Genomic DNA, 19,066 nt, shown 5'->3' with positions numbered 1-19,066 from the left:
AGAGAGAGTCTCCTCTGCTCTTTAATTTTGTCATTGGATCTTTAGTGAATCTAGCAAATAAGTAGAATATTTGCTGGGTGATTGGGGATCAAATGATATTCAATGAAGGTTGATTTCAATCCTATGAAGTCTCAGGGATGCCTATAAGTTCAAATTTACCTCCTAATGTTCAGATGACTAATTTGTTAAAAGATTTCTAGTTAATTCATACTGTTATTCATGAAAATATATTTGAGGCCTTTATTTGATTTCTGCCTCTTTTCTTAAGTACTGTTGTCAATAAAATATTTTGGGCTTTTTTACTATGAATCTATGTCATATCTGCTACTACTAATTGCAACTCAGAGAGGTAACAGAAAATCCCACTATTTCAAAAAGTTCAGTCATAGGAATCTCCAGGAAGGATACAACAGAGATCATGTAGAACTGACAGAAACATGGCAATGTCAATTACTCACAAGAAAATTCTAGAAATATATTTCACCTTCTTGACTGTGTTGCTGGTTATTCTCTTTGGCTTTGGCTTGCTGAATCTCAAGTTGTTGCATCAAAACTTTATTTTCTTCTAACACAAGCTGGGCCTGAGTTTGTAGCTGATGCCTATAAAAATTTACAAGCAAAATATCTTAATTCCATTACTCATAATATACAAAAATAACCAAAGTCTAAGACAGAGATGTCAAATGATCCCAAATGAAAATCAAATTAGATTAAAATTAACTCAGAAAAATTTGACAGAAATATAATAAAACATGGCTAACACTACATTTTAAAATTAAGTCAGTATGTGTAGATTAGTGACCTCCATTTCAATGTCTTGAAAATATCTACCGGCAAAGCCTCAATGCAGAATAAATCCAAGTTTGACAATAAGTCCTACAAAATTTAAAGAGATAAAAAACAGCAAAAACAAATTTTAATCAATTAAGAATAGTAAAGAAAAAATTGAAAAAAGGTATGGAAGGCTATGCAAGAAAATTATGAACAGATATGGAATATTATTGTTCCATAAGAAACAATCAGCAGGATGATTTCAGAGAGGCCTGGAGAGTCTTACGTGAACTGATGCTAAATGAAGTTAACAGAACCAGGAGATCATTGTACATGGCAATAACAAGATTATGTGATGATCAACTCTGATGGATGTTGTTCTTTTCAACAGTGAGGTGATTCAGGCCAATTCCAAAAAACTTGTGATGGGGAGTGCTATTTGCATCCAGAAAGACTATGGAGACTGAATGTGGATCACAATATAGTATTTTTACCTTTTCTGTTGTTTACTTGTTTTTTTTTTTCTTTCACATTTTTCCCCTTTTTGATCTGATTTTTCTTGTGCAGCATGATAAATGTTTAGAAAAATTATACATGTTTAATCTATATAGAATTGCACAAGTTTAATATATATTGAATTACTTGCAGTCTAGGAGAGGGGGATAGAAAAAAAACAGAAAAAAAAAAGCAAAAAAAGCAAAAGTAAATATAATAAAATTATAAAGATCAAGTGGGATTTGAATGAAGACATCCCCAACCTACTCCTTTGTAGAGAAGGGAGGTCCATTGGTGATAGCCACTGCACATCTTTTTGGACTTTTTCAATGTCATGGAAAAAAAAGAAAATATCAACAAAAATCATTTAAAAAATAGTTACCAAGATACTAAAAAAAAGTAACTCTACTTGCCATTCCTTACTAGTGAGAGGACTACTTTTATTCAGCTCTTGGTGAAGTGTTTCATTCTCTTTTATCACCTCTTCTATTCGTTTCTTAAACATTTTCATTTCTTCCTGAAATAAAATTAATGTAAATTTACTTACAAAATCTAAAATGTAAACATAATTATTGCCTTTACCCTAAAATTGTCACTTTGAGTAAAATCAATTAAATACTAGCTGTGTTGACTGGCACTCATGAAACCTGTATGGCATTCATAATACAAGAACCTTAATATAGCTTCACCCATACAGGGTCCCACAATCCCAGAGCATTAAGTGAGATTTCAGTGCATTGTATTTACATATATTTTTAAAAATTGACAAATATTTTGAGAACTTCCTCTTCTCCCCAGTTCTATACTAGAAAACAACAACAAAAAAGAAAATCAGAAATTCTTGTTATGCTTTTCCAGAGCAGTGAGGGGAATTTTTATATTAGGAAACTCATTTAAGGCAGTGGTCTTTCATATCTGAAGTAGGAAACCTAGAGTATGTACACCATTTGGGGCAAGGGGAGGAAGATGGAATATATCCACCCTTCCCTCCAAACTGAATAGTCAACTCTGGGCTTATCTACAAAAGAGCTAGCTATATCATCCCCTTAAATCCCTGCATCTTATCTCCTCTTAGCCTTCAGGAACTGCATAGGAGATGGGCCCTTCAAAGTAGCTAACCCTAATTTGATCCAGATATCAGCATAAGCTGTGGCAGGAAATATTTTGATGGCTCCCTATTCCACACAAGCAGTAGTAATAGCAATAGCATAGCCAACATTTCTATAGCACCTAGTATGCTAAGCACTTTACAAAATTATCTCATTTGATCCTCACAATCTGGGTAATGGGTGCTATCTTGATTCCCATTTTACAGGTAAGGAATCTGAAATAAACATAAATGACTTGCACAGAGACATACCACTAGAAAGTATCTGAATCCACATTTGAACTCAAGTCTTCTTGACTCCAGGCCCAGCATTGTGGACCACTTAGCTGCTTCTGGATATAGTACACCTAATGTCTGCCTTGCTCTCTTATCCTGAAAGTGGCAGAGCAGTAAGCACCTTCAGACTCTGCTCTTCAGAGACTTGGTCCCAGAGCAAGCTCTCTCCCTCACCAAATAGTTTTTGTATTCATTGAGAAAAGAAAGTACCATAGGAAAAGGAGGCATGGCTGGGTAAGGGTTATACTATCTTCCCCTTCACATATATCTCTCTTCTGAACTTATCTCTTCCTGTTAAATTCACCACAATTCTTCTAGTCACACAGGTTCACAATTTAGGCATTTTTGTAGATGTTTCTTTTCTTTTCATTCCATACATTCAATTAACTACTAAGTCTTATCATTTTTGTTCATACACCATTTCTCAAATCTTTCTCTTCCTTTTCACTCATTAATCCTTATCACTTCTTGAACTACTATAATACTTTCCTTGAGATTTAAGCAATTTTGTTTGTCTTTTTCAAATAACTAGATTTTAATTTTGATGATTATTTTTATAGTCTTTTGAATTTAGTTTATCTATTTCTATAATTTTCAATATCTTCTTTTATGTGCCTACTTTGGGATCATTTGTTGTTTTTTAAATTTTTTTAGAATGCGTATTCGGTTCATTAGTCATCTTTTTCTATTTTGGTAAAATGTATATTTTTAGGGATATAAATTCTGTCCCTAAAGTTTCTTGGGCTTGATTAATTTTCCTTGATGAATTTAGATGCTAAGACAAGAGTAGATATATTTAATAATGAAATTGGTTTGTTGTCTATGGTTTATCTCTATATTGAGAAATTTTGCTTTTGCTTTGTCTAATAGTATGATTACAAGTCCTGTTGTTTTTGGGTTTACTTGATGCATAGCATCTTTAGTTCTAGTCTCTCTATTCTATAAATGTCTACTTTTTTGTGTTTCTTGTTTTGTATTATTTTTCCAATCTGTCACTCTTTTGTTTTAGGCTAAGGAACTTGGTATGCAGCCAAGAATAACTTACCAAGCAAAAATGAGCATCGTTTTCCAGGGAAGAAGATGGACATTTAATGAAATAAATGAATTCCATCTATTTTTGATGAAAAAACCAGATCTACATAAAATGTTTGATCTTCAAATACAGAACTCAAGAGATTTCTAAAAAGGTAAAAAGAAATCTTGAGAACTATACTTCTGCCATAAAAATATGTAAAGAACATATGTATAATTTGTCCTAGAAACTAGAGGTGGAAAGGAGATTATATCATAAAAAAGTGTAAAGTGGTGCTACTACATCTCATGAAGAAGCAAAGGTAACCTATTATATCTGAGAGAAAGAAAGGAGGGAGATGAACATAGTGTGTATCAATAGACATATTCGATTTATGGTGAAACTTCTTCCACTTCATTGAAAAGTGAGAGGGAAGGAGTTAGCTAAGGGGAAGTGAATACAGAAATTGTGAGGAAAAGGGGTAAAATAAGGGGAGGAACTTTAAGGTGAGGGAGGGATATTAAAAAGGGAGGGCTGTGAAAAGCAAGTGGTGTTCACCAGTTTAATACTGGGTAGGGGGGTAAGAGGGAAGGAAAGGGGAAAAGCATAAACAGGGGTTAATAGGATAGCAAGCAATATAGAATTAGTCATTTTAACCATAAATGTGAATGGGGCAAACTGCCTCATAAAGAGGAAGCTGTTAGCAGACTGGATTAAAAGTCAGAATCCTACTATATGTTGTTTACAGGAAACACACCAGAAACAGGGTGATACATTCAAACTAAAAGTAAAAGGGTGGAGCAGAATCTACTATGCTTCAGGCAAAGCGAAAAAAACAGGGGTAGCCATCCTCATCTCAGATCAAGCAAAAACAAAAATTAATCTAATTAAAAGAGATAAGGAAGGGCATTATATCCTGCTAAAGGGCAGCATCAATAATGAAGCAGGATCAATATTAAACATATATGCACCAAGTGGTGCAGCATCTAAATTCTTAAAAGAGAAATTAAGAGAGCTGCAAGAAGAAATAGACACCAAAACTATAATAGTGGGAGATCTCAACCTTGCACTCTCAGAATTAGATAAATCAAACCACAAAATAAATAAGAAAGAAGTCAAAGAGGTAAATGGAATACTAGAAAAGTTTGATATGATAGATCTTTGGCGAAAGCTAAATGGAGACAGAAAGGAGTATACTTTCTTCTCAGCAGTTCATGGAACCTATACAAAAACTGACCATATTCTAGGACATAAAAACCTTAAAATCAAATGCAGTAAGACAGAAATAGTAAATGCATCCTTTTCAGACCACAATGCAATCAAAATTACATTTAACAAAAAGCCAGGGGAAAATAGACCAAAAAATAATTGGAAACTAAATAATCTTATACTAAAGAATGATTGGGTAAAACAGCAAATCATAGACATAATAAATAACTTCACCCAAGAAAATGACAATAATGAGACATCATACCAAAATGTGTGGGATACAGCCAAAGCAGTAATAAGGGGAAGTTTTAAATAAGAAAGAAGTCAAAGAGGTAAATGGAATACTAGAAAAGTTTGATATGATAGATCTTTGGCGAAAGCTAAATGGAGACAGAAAGGAGTATACTTTCTTCTCAGCAGTTCATGGAACCTATACAAAAACTGACCATATTCTAGGACATAAAAACCTTAAAATCAAATGCAGTAAGACAGAAATAGTAAATGCATCCTTTTCAGACCACAATGCAATCAAAATTACATTTAACAAAAAGCCAGGGGAAAATAGACCAAAAAATAATTGGAAACTAAATAATCTTATACTAAAGAATGATTGGGTAAAACAGCAAATCATAGACATAATAAATAACTTCACCCAAGAAAATGACAATAATGAGACATCATACCAAAATGTGTGGGATACAGCCAAAGCAGTAATAAGGGGAAGTTTTATATCTCTACAGGCCTACTTGCACAAAATAGAGAAAGAGAAGGCCAACGAATTGGGCTTACAACTAAAAATGCTAGAAAAGGAACAAATTAAAAACCCCCAGACAAACACGAAACTTGAAATTCTAAAAATAAAAGGTGAGATTAATAAAATTGAAAATAAAAAAAAAAAAAACTATTGAATTAATTAATAAAACTAAGAGTTGGTTCTATGAAAAAACCAACAAAATAGACAAACCCTTAGTAAACCTGATTTTAAAAAGGAAAGAGAAAAAGCAAATTGTTAGTCTTGTAAATGAAAAGGGAGAACTCACCACTAATGAAGAGGAAATTAAAACAATAGTTAGGAGCTACTTTGCTCAACTTTATGCAAATCAATTTGATAACTTAAATGAATGGAAGAATACCTTCAAAAATATACTTGCCCAGATTAACAGAGGAAGAAGTAAGTAGCCTAAATAGTTCCATCTCAGAAAAAGAAATAGAACAAGCTATTAACCAACTTCCTAAGAAAAAATCCCCAGGACCAGATGGATTTACATGTGAATTCTACCAAACATTTAAAGAACAACTAACTCCAATGCTATATAAACTATTTGAAAAAATAGGGATTGAAGGAGTCCTACCAAATTCCTTTTATGACACAGACATACCTAAACCAGGTAGATCAAAAACTGAGAAAGAAAACTATAGACCAATTTCCTTAATGAATATTGATGCTAAAATCTTAAATAAGAAATTAGCAAAAAGAATCCAGAAAATCATCCCCAGGATAATACACTATGACCAAGTGGGATTTATACCAGGAATGCAGGGATGGTTTAATATTAGGAAAACTATTAGTATAATTGACTATATTAATAATCAAATTAATAAAAATCATATGATCATCTCAATAGATGCAGAAAAAGCATGTGATAAAATCCAACATCCATTCCTACTAAAAACGCTTGAGAGTATAGGAATAAATGGACTATTCCTTAAAATAATAAGGAGCATATATTTAAAACCTTCAGTAAACATCTTATGTAATGGTGATAAACTAGAATCTTTCCCTGTAAGATCAGGAGTGAAACAAGGTTACCCACTATCACCATTACTATTCAATATAGTACTAGAAACTCTAGCCTCGGCAATAAGAGCCGAGAAAGAGATTCAAGGAATTAGAGTAGGAAAAGAAGAAATCAAATTATCACTCTTTGCAGATGACATGATAGTAGACTTAGAGAACCCCAAAGACTCTGCTAAAAAGCTATTAGAAATAATTCAGAGTTTTAGCAAAGTTGCAGGATACAAAATAAATCCACATAAATTCTCAGCATTTTTATACATTATCAACATAATCCAACAGCAAGAGATACAAAGAGAAATTCCATTCAAAATAACGGTCAATAGTATAAAATATTTGAGAATATATCTACCAAAGGAAAGTCAGGAATTATATGAACAAAATTACAAAACATTTGCCACAAAAATAAAGTCAGATTTAAGTAATTGGAAAGACATTAAGTGCTCTTGGATAGGCCAAGCGAATATAATTAAGATGACATTACTTCCTAAACTAATCTATTTATTTAGTGCTATACCAATCAGACTCCCAAGAAACTATTTTAAGGCCTAGAAAAAATAACAACAGAATTCATATGGAAGAACAAAAGGTCGAGAATTTCAAGGGAAGTAATGAAAAAAAAATTACATGAAGGTGGTCTACCTGTACCTGATCTAGAACTGTATTATAAAGCAACAGTCACCAAAACCATTTGGTATTGGCTAAGAAATAGACTAATTGATCAGTGGCATAGGTTAGGTTCACAGGGCAAGATAGTGAATAAAAATAGCAATCTAGTGTTTGATAAACCCAAAGATCCCAAATCTTGGGATAAAAATTCATTATTTGACAAAAACTGCTGGGAAAACTGGATATTAGTATGGTAGAAACTAGGCATGGACCCACATTTAACACCACATACTAAGATAAGATCAAAATGGGTCTAAGATTTAGGCATAAAGAACGAAATCATAAATAAATTGGAGGAACATAGGATGATTTATCTCTCAGACTTGTGGAGGAGGAAGGAGTTTGTGTCCAAGGGAGAACTAGAGACCATTATTGATCACAAAATAGAAAATTTTGATTATGCCAAATTAAAAAGTTTCTGCACAAACAAAACTAATGCAAACAAGATTACAAAGGAAGTAACAAATTGGGAAAACATTTTTACAGTTAAAGGTTCTGATAAAGGCCTCATCTCCAAAATATACAGAGAACTGACTTTAATTTATAAGAAATCAAGCCATTCTCCAATTGATAAATGGTCAAAGGATATGAACAGACAATTTTCAGATGATGAAATTAAAACTATTTCCACTCATATGAAAGAGTGTTCCAAATCACTATTGATCAGAGAAATGCAAATTAAGACAACTCTGAGATATCATTACACACCTGTCAGATTGGCTAAGATGACAGGAACAAATAATGATGAATGTTGGAGGGGATGTGGGAAAACTGGGACACTGATGCATTGTTGGTGGAGTTGTGAAAGAATCCAATCATTCTGGAGAGCAATCTGGAATTATGCCCAAAAAGTTATCAAAATGTGCATACCCTTTGACCCAGCAGTGCTACTACTGGGCTTATACCCCAAGGAAATACTAAAGAAGGGAAAGGGACCTGTATGTGCCAAAATGTTTGTGGCAGCCCTTTTTGTAGTGGCTAGAAACTGGAAAATTAATAGATGTCCATCAATTGGAGAATGGTTGGGTAAATTATGGCATATGAATGTTATGGAATATTATTGTTCGGTAAGAAATGACCAACTGGAGGAATACAGAGAGGTTTGGAGAGACTTACATCAACTGATGCTGAGTGAAATGAGCAGAACTAGATAATCGTTATACACTTCAACAATGATACTGTATGAGGATGTATTCTGATGGAAGTAGATATCTTCAACATAGAGAAGAGCTAATCCAATTCCAATTGACCAATGATGGACAGAATCAGCTACACCCAGAAAAGGGACACTGGGAAATGAGTGTAAACTGAGAGCATTGGGGTTTTTTTTGTTTTGTTTTGTTTTGTTTCTCTTCCCAGATTATTTTTACTTTGCGAATACAATCCTTCCTTTGCAACAACAAAAAAATTCGGTTCTGCACATATATATTGTACCTAAGATATACTATAAGATATTTAATATATAGGGAATGCCTGCCATCTAGGGGCGGGGGTGGAGGGAAGGAGGGGAAAAACTCGGAATAGAAGGGAGTACAAGGGACATGTTGTTAAAAAAAAAAAAAAAAAAACTACCTATACATATGTACTGTCAAAGAAAATGTTATAATTATAAAAATTAATAAAAAGAAAAAAAAAAGAAAAAAACTCTTTTGTTTTATTGAGTTGTTTAATCAACTCATATTTAAAGTTATGAGTTCAGTTTACATTTTCCTCCATTTGTCTCTTAAATTTTTTTCTGAATTGATTTAAAAAAATTTTTTGGTTCTTCATTAAAGACATAACTTTGTCTCTTGAATTATTCTTGTTTCATGTACTTTAAGAGAGCCCTATCCCCACTAGCCTTTTTTTAACTTCACCTAAGTCCACAAACTCCTATTTGTTATCAGTATTAGAATTTTACTTATTAATTCCTTCTTTCTTCCTTTTACATAGCTGTCTAATTCTTCCCCTATATTTTTTCTTCTCACTTAAAAAGTTTATGTAATATTCCCATATGACATCTTTTGTTAATTTTTTTTTCATTCCCTGCATCTTTTTCTAAAAAAAGGAATTTTCTCTCATTCTCTTTGTCAATTATTCTCTCTGTCTCTCCTAAACTTTTACTGCTTGATTCATGGTCCTTAAACATATTTATTCTTTCTTTAATCTCTGTTGTTTCTTGTGAAATTAAAATTTTTAATTACCTACTTCCCTTCTTCTAAATGATTATTATGTTAATGCTTTACACATCTTGCCCCCATTTTCTTTATTTCTATTGTGTTTCAATCCTAGAAGTATCAATACCTGAAAGACACAGCATATTGCCCTAACATAGAAATTTTCCTGTGACTTTGATCATTAGGTACATTTCTAACCAATGCCCTTTCCATAATTTTTAAAATTGTTTTTTACTTTATTATAGCTTTTTATTTACAAACATATACATGGGTAATTTTTCAACATTGCCCCTTGCAAAACCTTCTGTTCCAAATTTTCCCCTCCTTCCCCCCAATCCCTTCCCTAGAAGGCAAGGTAGTCCAATACATGTTAAATATGTTAAAATATTCCATAATTGTTTTCTTTTCCATTTGCCAATAAATTATTTCCCATGTCCTTGAACTCTTTTGGATGCTAGATGCCCCCAGATCTCATATCTTTTGGATATGAGATGCTGTCAATGGACACATAACATTTTCTCAGACATAATGATCTGACCATCGGAAAGATTGAGAAACAGAGAGAGAAGTTTAAGAGCCTACATATCAAGCATTATAGTAAGTGAGTAGAACAGTTTTATGTATTTCCTTTCCTTTATATTTGGAGGTATTCTATGGTCATTTAAAGAATTTGTTTGTCACTGGAATGGTTAAATCTAACCTATCTATATCTATCTATCTATCTATCTATCTATCTATCTATCTATCTATAGATATATCTATATCTATATCTATATCTATATCTATATCTATATCTATATCTATATCTATATCTATATCTAGATATAGATATATCTCTTGGAATTTATAGCACAGGTTTTTTGGGTTTGTTTTTCTGAAGGCACTCTGTGGTGTTGGAATACATGGGAGAGCTGTTGGAATACATAGGAGTCACCTGATAGTGGCTGCTGGAGATCCAAGCCAGAATGGATCTCCTCTTGTGAGAGGATGATACAGGAGACTGAGAGGCAGTTGGCTGTTCTCTGATCCCTCCTTCTGAGAGGCCGTTGCATTGTCTGACGTCTCACCTCTTCCCTCTGCCTCCAATTTATCTCATTCCCAGATCACACCTGTCTCAGCAAAGGCTGCTCTGTAGCTCCTTCAGATACTATGATCCACAGCTGTGGAAGCTCTAGGAGAATTGATCTGTCCCATAATACTGTGGTTTCTTTCAATTGGTATTGTTTTCCATATTCAGATGTTCTAGGTAGATTTCTTTTATTATTTCTTAAAAAATGGTTATTATGGTTTTAGAGGGGTGTTTTTTTTTAATTACTGTGTTCTTTTGGGAGACCCACAATTCTTAAGTTGTCTCTGTGTATCCTGTATTGAAAATCAATATGCCCCCCAACCAAAAATTAAACTCGAAATACAAAAATTAAAAGGAGAAATCAATAAAATTGAAAGTAAAAAAACTATTGAATTAATAAATAAAACCAAGAGTTGGTTTTATGAAAAAGCCAATAAAATAGATAAACCTTTGGTAAATTTGATCAAAAAAAAGAAAGAGGAAAATCAAATTGATAGTCTTACAAATGAAAAGGGGGATCTTTCCACCAATGAAGAGGAAATTAGAGAAATAATAAGGAGTTACTTTGCCCAACTTTATGCCAATAAATTTGATAACTTAAGTGAAATGGATGACTTCCTCCAAAAATATAGGCTCCCTAGATTAACAGAGGAGGAGATAAATTGCTTAAATAGTCCCATTTCAGAAAAAGAAATAGAACAAGCTATTAATCAACTCCCCAGGAAAAAATCCCCAGGGCCAGATGGATTCACATGTGAATTCTACCAAACATTTAAAGAACAATTAGCCCCAATGTTATATAAATTATTTGAAAAAATAGGGGATGAAGGAGTCCTACCAAATTCCTTTTATGACACAGACATGGTACTGATACCTAAACCTGGTAGATCGAAAACTGAGAAAGAAAATTATAGACCAATCTCCTTAATGAATATTGATGCTAAAATCTTAAATAAGATATTAGCAAAAAGACTTCAGAAAATCATCTCCAAGATAATACACTATGATCAAGTAGGATTTATTCCAGGAATGCAGGGCTGGTTTAATATTAGGAAAACTATTAATATAATTGACCATATTAATAATCAAATTAATAAGAACCGTATGATCATCTCAATAGATGCAGAAAAAGCATTTGACAAAATCCAACATCCATTCCTACTAAAAACTCTTGAGAGTATAGGAATAAATGGATTATTCCTTAGAATAATCAGGAGTATATATTTAAGACCGTCAGTAAGCATAATATGCAATAGAAATAAACTGCAACCTTTCCCAGTAAGATCAGGAGTGAAACAAGGTTGCCCACTATCACCATTACTATTCAATATAGTACTAGAAACGCTAGCCTCGGCAATAAGAGCCGAGAAAAAGATTCAAGGAATTAGAGTAGGAAATGAGGAAATTAAACTATCACTTTTTGCAGATGACATGATGGTATACTTAGAGAACCCCAAAGACTCTGCTAAAAAGCTACTAGAAATAATTCAAAATTTCAGCAAAGTGGCAGGATACAAAATAAATCCACATAAATCCTCGGCATTTTTATATATCACTAACAAAATGCAACAGCAAGAGATACAAGGAGAAATTCCATTCCAAACAAATGTTGAGAGTATAAAATATTTGGGAATCCATCTACCAAAGAAAAGTCAGGAATTATATGAGAAAAATTACAAAACACTTGCCACAAAAATAAAATCAGATTTAAATAATTGGAAAGACATTCAGTGCTCTTGGATAGGCCGAGCGAATATAATAAAGATGACAATACTCCCCAAACTAATCTATTTATTTAGTGCTATGCCAATCAGACTCCCAAGAAACTATTTTAATGACCTAGAAAAAATAACAACAAAATTCATATGGAAGAATAAAAGGTCAAGAATTGCAAGGGAACTAATGAAAAAAAACTCAGAGGAAGGTGGTCTAAGTGTACCTGATCTAAAGCTATATTATATAGAAGCAGTCACCAAAACCATTTGGTATTGGCAAAGAAATAGACCAGTCAATAAGTGGAACAGATTAGATACAAAGGACAAAAAAGGGTACATCTATAGCAATCTAATCTTTGACAAACCCAAAGATTCCAACATTAGGGATAAAAATTCATTATTCGGAAAAAACTGTTGGGAAAACTGGAAATTAGTATGGCAGAAATTAGATATGGATCCACACTTAACACCATATACCAAGATAAGATCAAAATGGGTCCATGATTTAGGCATAAAGAGGGAGATCATAAATAGATTAGAGGAACAGAGGATAATCTACCTCTCAGACTTGTGGAGGAGGAAGGAATTTATGACCAGAGGAGAACTAGAGATCATTATTGATCACAAAATAGAAGATTTTGATTACATCAAACTAAAAAGTTTTCTGTACAAATAATACTAATGCAAACAAGATTAGAAGGGAAGTAACAAATTGGGAAAATATTTTTAAAAACAAAGGTTCTGATAAAGGTCTCATTTCCAAAATATATAGAGAACTGACCCTAATTTATAAGAAACCGAACCATTCTCCAATTGATAAATGGTCAATGGATATGAACAGACAATTCTCAGAGGAAGAAATTGAAACTATATCCACTCACATGAAAGAGTGTTCCAAATCACTACTGATCAGAGAAATGCAAATTAAGACCACTCTGAGATACCACTACACACCTGTCAGATTGGCTAAGATGACAGGAACAAATAATGACAAATGTTGGAGGGGATGTGGGGAAACTGGGACACTAATACATTGCTGGTGGAGTTGCGAAAGAATCCAGCCATTCTGGAGAGCAATCTGGAATTATGCCCAAAAAGTTATCAAACTGTGCATACCCTTTGACCCAGCAGCGCTACTACTGGGATTATATCCCAAAGAAATACTAAAGAGCGGAAAGAAACATATATGTGCCAAAATGTTTGTGGCAGCTCTTTTTGTTGTAGCTAGAAACTGGAAGATGAATGGATGTCCATCAGTTGGAGAATGGTTGGGTAAATTGTGGTATATGAAGGTTATGGAATATTATTGCTCGGTAAGAAATGACCAGCAGGAGGAATATAGAGAGGCCTGGAGAGACTTAAATCAACTGATGCTGAGTGAAATGAGCAGAACCAGAAGATCACTGTACACTTCAACAACAATACTGTATGAGGATGTATTCTGATGGAAGTGGAAATCTTCAACATAAAGAAGATCCAACTCACTTCCAGTTGATCAATGATGGACAGAGGTAGCTACACCCAGAGAAGAAACACTGGGAGGGGAATGTAAATTGTTAGCACTAATATCTGTCTGCCCAGGTTGCATGTACCTTCGGATTCTAATGTTTATTGTGCAACAAGAAAATGATATTCACACACATGTATTGTACCTAGACTATATTGTAACACATGTAAAATGTATGGTATTGCCTGTCGTCGGGGGGAGGGAATAGAGGGAGGGGGGGTAATTTGGAAAAATGAATACAAGGGATAATATTATAAAATATATATATATATATATATATATATATATATATATATATAATAAAAAAAAAAAGAATAGCTGGTACAAAGTATCCCCCCCAAAAAAAAAAAAAAAAAAAAAAAGAAAATCAATATGCCTCACTGGTATAGAGGTCCATGTTTTTGTTCTTTTAAAAAAATATGTCATTGTTTTTTGCTTCCCTTCTTCCATGTCATGCTTTACTTTTGTGAAGTGAACTACTCAATTAGTTGTTGTCTCTTTGGCTTCAGTGGAGAAACTAGCCCTTATGAATTCAAATTTATGTATTCTGCCAATTATTTCTGCTGTGCAAGACATAAATTCTGCCTTCACAATTATTATTATTGCTCTCTTGAACCATTCAGGATTATCTTAAGATAATTCTAGAGTCTCTTGGGAATCTCCAGGGTTCCTTGCCTTTAGATGTTAATTTAATTTCATTTGTCTTGCAATATTTATTCAGAAATGTGTGGATTTATTTGATGATTTCAAGGCCCTCTTTTAAGATCTTCTCTGTTGAATTATATACTTGTGTATGCTCAAAGTTTTTTAACTCAGTTTTGTTCTTCCTGAGCTCTTTGGTAATTTCAGTCTTTCTTCCTTAGATTCTTCTCTTCTATGATGCCTACCTTGATGACAAATTTCCCAGAGCCAGAGAGCAAAACTTTCTCAGTCCCTTCCACATTTTCTAAATCTCTTTGATGATTTTTACTGGGGAGCAGCCTGCTTTGCTTCCTCCATTTTACTTTGCCATCTTGGTTCTGCCTCCCTCTAAATTATTATTTTTAGCAATAAATAACAATGACATCTCTAGTCTCAAGAAAAATATCACCCCAAAGGTGAATGATAGCCTCTTTATTCACAGCTATGATTAGCTCATCATGTGCTGAAATTATTTGGATTATATTGCCACTGTCCTATGGAAGAATCTTCAGAAATTAAATTGCATTGTGTGCCTTGATATTACTAAATATATTATCACTATGGTGAAAGACATACCAAAAACATTAAATGGTTTCTCAAAAGAAAAAAACTGATCTCATTGAGTACTAAGATTCAAATGAGAAACATCACTTTTTATCTAAATCAGTTTTTCATTATTTGGATTAAGTACGTAATCAAATAAAAGAAGTAGAACTTAGATCTATATCTCAAAGAGATTGTAAAAGGAAAAAAAGGACCTACATGGGTAAAAATGTAGCAACTTTTTTTGTGATAGCAAGGAACTGGAAATTGAGTGGATAGCCATCTATTGGAGAATGACTAAATAAGTTATGGCATATGAATGCAATGGAATACTATTGTTCTATAAGAAATGATGAGTAGGCTGATTTCAGAAAAGTCTGGAAAAACTTACATGAACTGATACTGAGTGAAATAAGCAGAACCAGAAAAAGATTGTACATAGTGGAAGGAAGATTGCATGATGATCAACTAAGATAGACTTGGCTCATCTCAGCAATGCAATGATCCAAGATGGTTCCAATAGACTTGGGATGGAAAATGTCATCTGCATCCAGAAAGAGGGCTATAAAGACTGAATGCAGATCAAAGCATCACATTTTCACCTTTTTTGTTTGTTTTGTTTTCTTGTAGTTTTTTCCTTTTGTTCTGATTTTTCTTTCCTAACATAACTAAAATGTATACATCTTTAAAATAACTATACCTATATACTATATCAGATTGCTTGCTGTCTTGGAGACAAGGGTGGTAATAGAGGGAGAAAAAAACTTTAGAACTCAGAATCTTACAAAAATGAATGTTGAAAACTATTTTTACATGTGATTGGAAAAATAAAATACTATTAAAATAAAAAAATAAGTATAATGAAAATTTTGCAATAAAAAAATAAACACAAGGGAATTAAGACACTTTTGCCTTTCAAATCTTCAGAAAAAACCTAGTATGAAGCATACTGACTTCAAATATAATTATTTTTAAAAGGATGGCATGGAATAAGGCTCAGTTTGAGACCAGACAAGATAAGCTTTAGGGTTCTGTGAAACAAATATTTATTTCTCACTGAATCCTTCTAAGAGTAGAAATCAATTTAGTCCTTAAAAAAATAAATCCTTAGAAATTTTACACATATTCAAAAGGCCTTATAAACCCTACCCACAGCTCTGTGTTAAGGTTCCTCATAGTAATAGTGTGTCTTTGTGACTGGAAGTCTTCCCAAGAAGAGTGGCACAGAATATCCACTGAAACTTAGCTCTGAAACACTAAGGTATACTTCAATCCATACCTTTCTTCAGGATTAGACCTACTCAAAATACGATGTAGGTAAATTTTGTCTTAAATATCCTCCAAGTCCTCTTTCAAGACCATTTTTTCTTCTAGTGAAAAACACTTTCTTTTTATTCCACTCAGGTATGTAACTTCACGCTCTGATTATTCTTTCATAAAAATTCTATTCATAATAAATATATCCATTCATACTAAATTATTAATAACTTATAAGTTTTAATTTGGTACTTACTTTGGACATATGTATATTTATGATGGGGACAAAAATTAAGAGAATAAATAGTAACATTTTAAGTATCAGAAGATAATAGAAGTTTATTTTATTAAGAGGTCTATGAAATCACACTATCTTTGGCAGCTGAAGTTAGCTTCTCTAACTCACTAGAAATCAACCCCACCCTCTCTGCTCAGCAGAGAAGATGAGAAAAATAAACTGGAGACCCCTAGACTGTTAACAATTTGAAAATAATTACCTTCCAAAAAAGATACCCACCTTCAAAATATCTCAGATTCAGAGCTTTTTCATTTTAAAATCTATATCTTTAAAAACGTGCAACATACCTCAAGCATGACATTTAGATCATCCTTTTCTTTCATTCTGTCTTCATAGGCTAAGATTAATGGTGACAAATACTTTCTATCCACCTAAGGAAAAAGAAAATTAAAGGAAGTAAATACTTTATTTACAGCTTTATATCTTTATTTACCTTTCAATAATAAAATGCTACAAAGAAAATTCAATCTATTTTGAAACTAGTATTAAAATTTAATAACTACACAACTTAATGATTATGTCTAACCCAGGCAATACAAATAAAATATTAAATATCTTTCACTTACCAGCCAAGGTGGTGGAGACCCCTTGAATGGAAGACCTTTGATTTCTACATTCTAAGCAAAGAACAAAAATTGAAGAGAAAGTTAAAGGGATTTTTGTTGGGGAACATTCCAATCCTTTATTTTCAATATATTAACAGGAATTAAAAAAAAAATAACCACATGGCATTTAAGATGAAGAACTTGAAAACTATTTTCAGCAAACTACAGACATTACGCAAAATTACAAAGGGGGTGAACTAAGTCTTTAGAATTCTCCTTCCTGCATCCTAACTAGTACCTTTTTTTAATCTCATTTTATTCTAAATCCAAAGTCTCTATTCACAACTCATCCTCCCCAAACCTATTTTTCCCCAATGTGCCCTATTCTACAAAATTACAATCTCAACCCTCCCCTAATTCAAACTCCTCTCTTGTGGCTGCATAAATTATATATATATATATATATATATATATATATATATATATATATATATATATATATATATATATATATATATATATATATACAGTAATTCAGACTAATTCAAGTTGGGTTGACACAGTAGATAGAGTACCAGACCTGGAGTCAGGAATACTCATCTTCCTAAATTCAAATATGGCTTCAAATAATTCAGACAGTCACTAGCTGTGTGACCGTGGACAAGTCACTTTTTTCACCTTGCCTGCTTCAATTCCTCATCTGTAAGATGAGCTGAAGAAAGGGATGTCAAATCACTTTAGTAACTGTGCCAAGAAATCCCCAAACGGGGTCACAATCAGACACAACTGAAACTACCATACAACAAATTCATATTAAATTGTAACAAGTAATAGGCTTAGTCTTTCAAAAGTATTCTCGTATTTTTTTCAAGGGGCTTACAAATTCCCTCATTCTTATACCATAAGAAGAGAGATAATTAATTTGACATTCTCTTTTTGAACGATAGCTTACCCCTAGCCTATAATGACAGATTACTTATGGCTAGTTAAATGTTTCACTAAAATATCCATATATCAATTCATGGATCATATGGCCCTTATGCTATAGAGATAAGGAAACAAGTCCCATGACTTTTGAACAGTCACTCATACATGCAATAAATGTCAGAAGCAGAATTTGAATGTTGGACCCCAGAGTCAGTAGTCTTTCCACTGTACCAAAATGCCTGATCTGTTAAGGGTGAGCAAATCCAAGCAAACTGCTTAAGAACAAAAACACTGTGCAAAAAATCAAGTATTTAGAATATAACAAAGACAATATTGAAGTTTGTGATTAGGGAAAAACAAATATGGTGGGAAGGATGATTAAAGCACTCTTGAGCCCCTCAATGTACTTAAATGAAAGAGTGGCATTTCCCATGGAACCTGATGTGCTCTAGATCAGCAATGAAAGATTTAATTCTGGAAGCAACTCCTTATAGGTCCTCATATGTCTTTATCAAATTAGTATCTCAAAGATGACTGATAGCTAAATCTTCAAGAGCCATACTATTTGTGGGTTATAAGAAGAACCAGGGAGAAAATGCTCCATTTCTTGGGGTCTGCCTCATTTGGAGATTATCCAGTGATTTTTCTCCCTTGGAACAACAGGGACAGGTCATCAAGGATTTCTATGCTCATCAGAGCCCCATCTCACCCCCAAATTAAAAGACAGCTACAAGCATAAGGCCTGTGCTGGCCAAGGCAAGCTTGAGTTCTTGGCTATTTGCTTATTATGCTTTTCTATTTCTTTTCCTGAGCAAAAGACAATAGATAATAATATTGAGAAAGTGATGTTTACACCTCTGGCTTAATGATTGGGAGTTCTGGAGGCTGAGTGCTGGCTGTTTTACTAGAGGTAATTCCTATAACAGCATATTTTTCACAAGAGAAAATGAGTACCAACAAGATCATATTGAAATCTGATAAATTAAAAAAAAAAAAAAACTGGCTAGGAGACATAGACCTTTTGTGATACTCC

The 19,066-nt window shown here is 33.1% G+C and overlaps 1 protein-coding gene across 1 annotated transcript in view; it reads right to left on the bottom strand.

Moving 5' to 3' along the window:
* The window catches only part of CEP89 (centrosomal protein 89), a 131,718-nt gene that overhangs the window by 58,306 nt on the left and 54,346 nt on the right, over positions 1-19,066 (bottom strand). Inside the window, exons 9-12 of the mRNA XM_074293233.1 lie at positions 17,128-17,178; positions 16,849-16,932; positions 1,680-1,783; positions 485-600 (exon numbers count right to left, since the gene is read on the bottom strand). Coding sequence (XP_074149334.1) covers positions 485-600; positions 1,680-1,783; positions 16,849-16,932; positions 17,128-17,178 — 355 coding nt within the window. The remainder of the gene's footprint in view (positions 1-484; positions 601-1,679; positions 1,784-16,848; positions 16,933-17,127; positions 17,179-19,066) is intronic.

This window comes from Sminthopsis crassicaudata, chromosome 2, assembly GCF_048593235.1.
Source record: "Sminthopsis crassicaudata isolate SCR6 chromosome 2, ASM4859323v1, whole genome shotgun sequence".
NCBI classification, from domain to species: Eukaryota; Metazoa; Chordata; class Mammalia; order Dasyuromorphia; family Dasyuridae; genus Sminthopsis; species Sminthopsis crassicaudata.
This window is presented reverse-complemented; position numbering and strand designations above follow the sequence as displayed.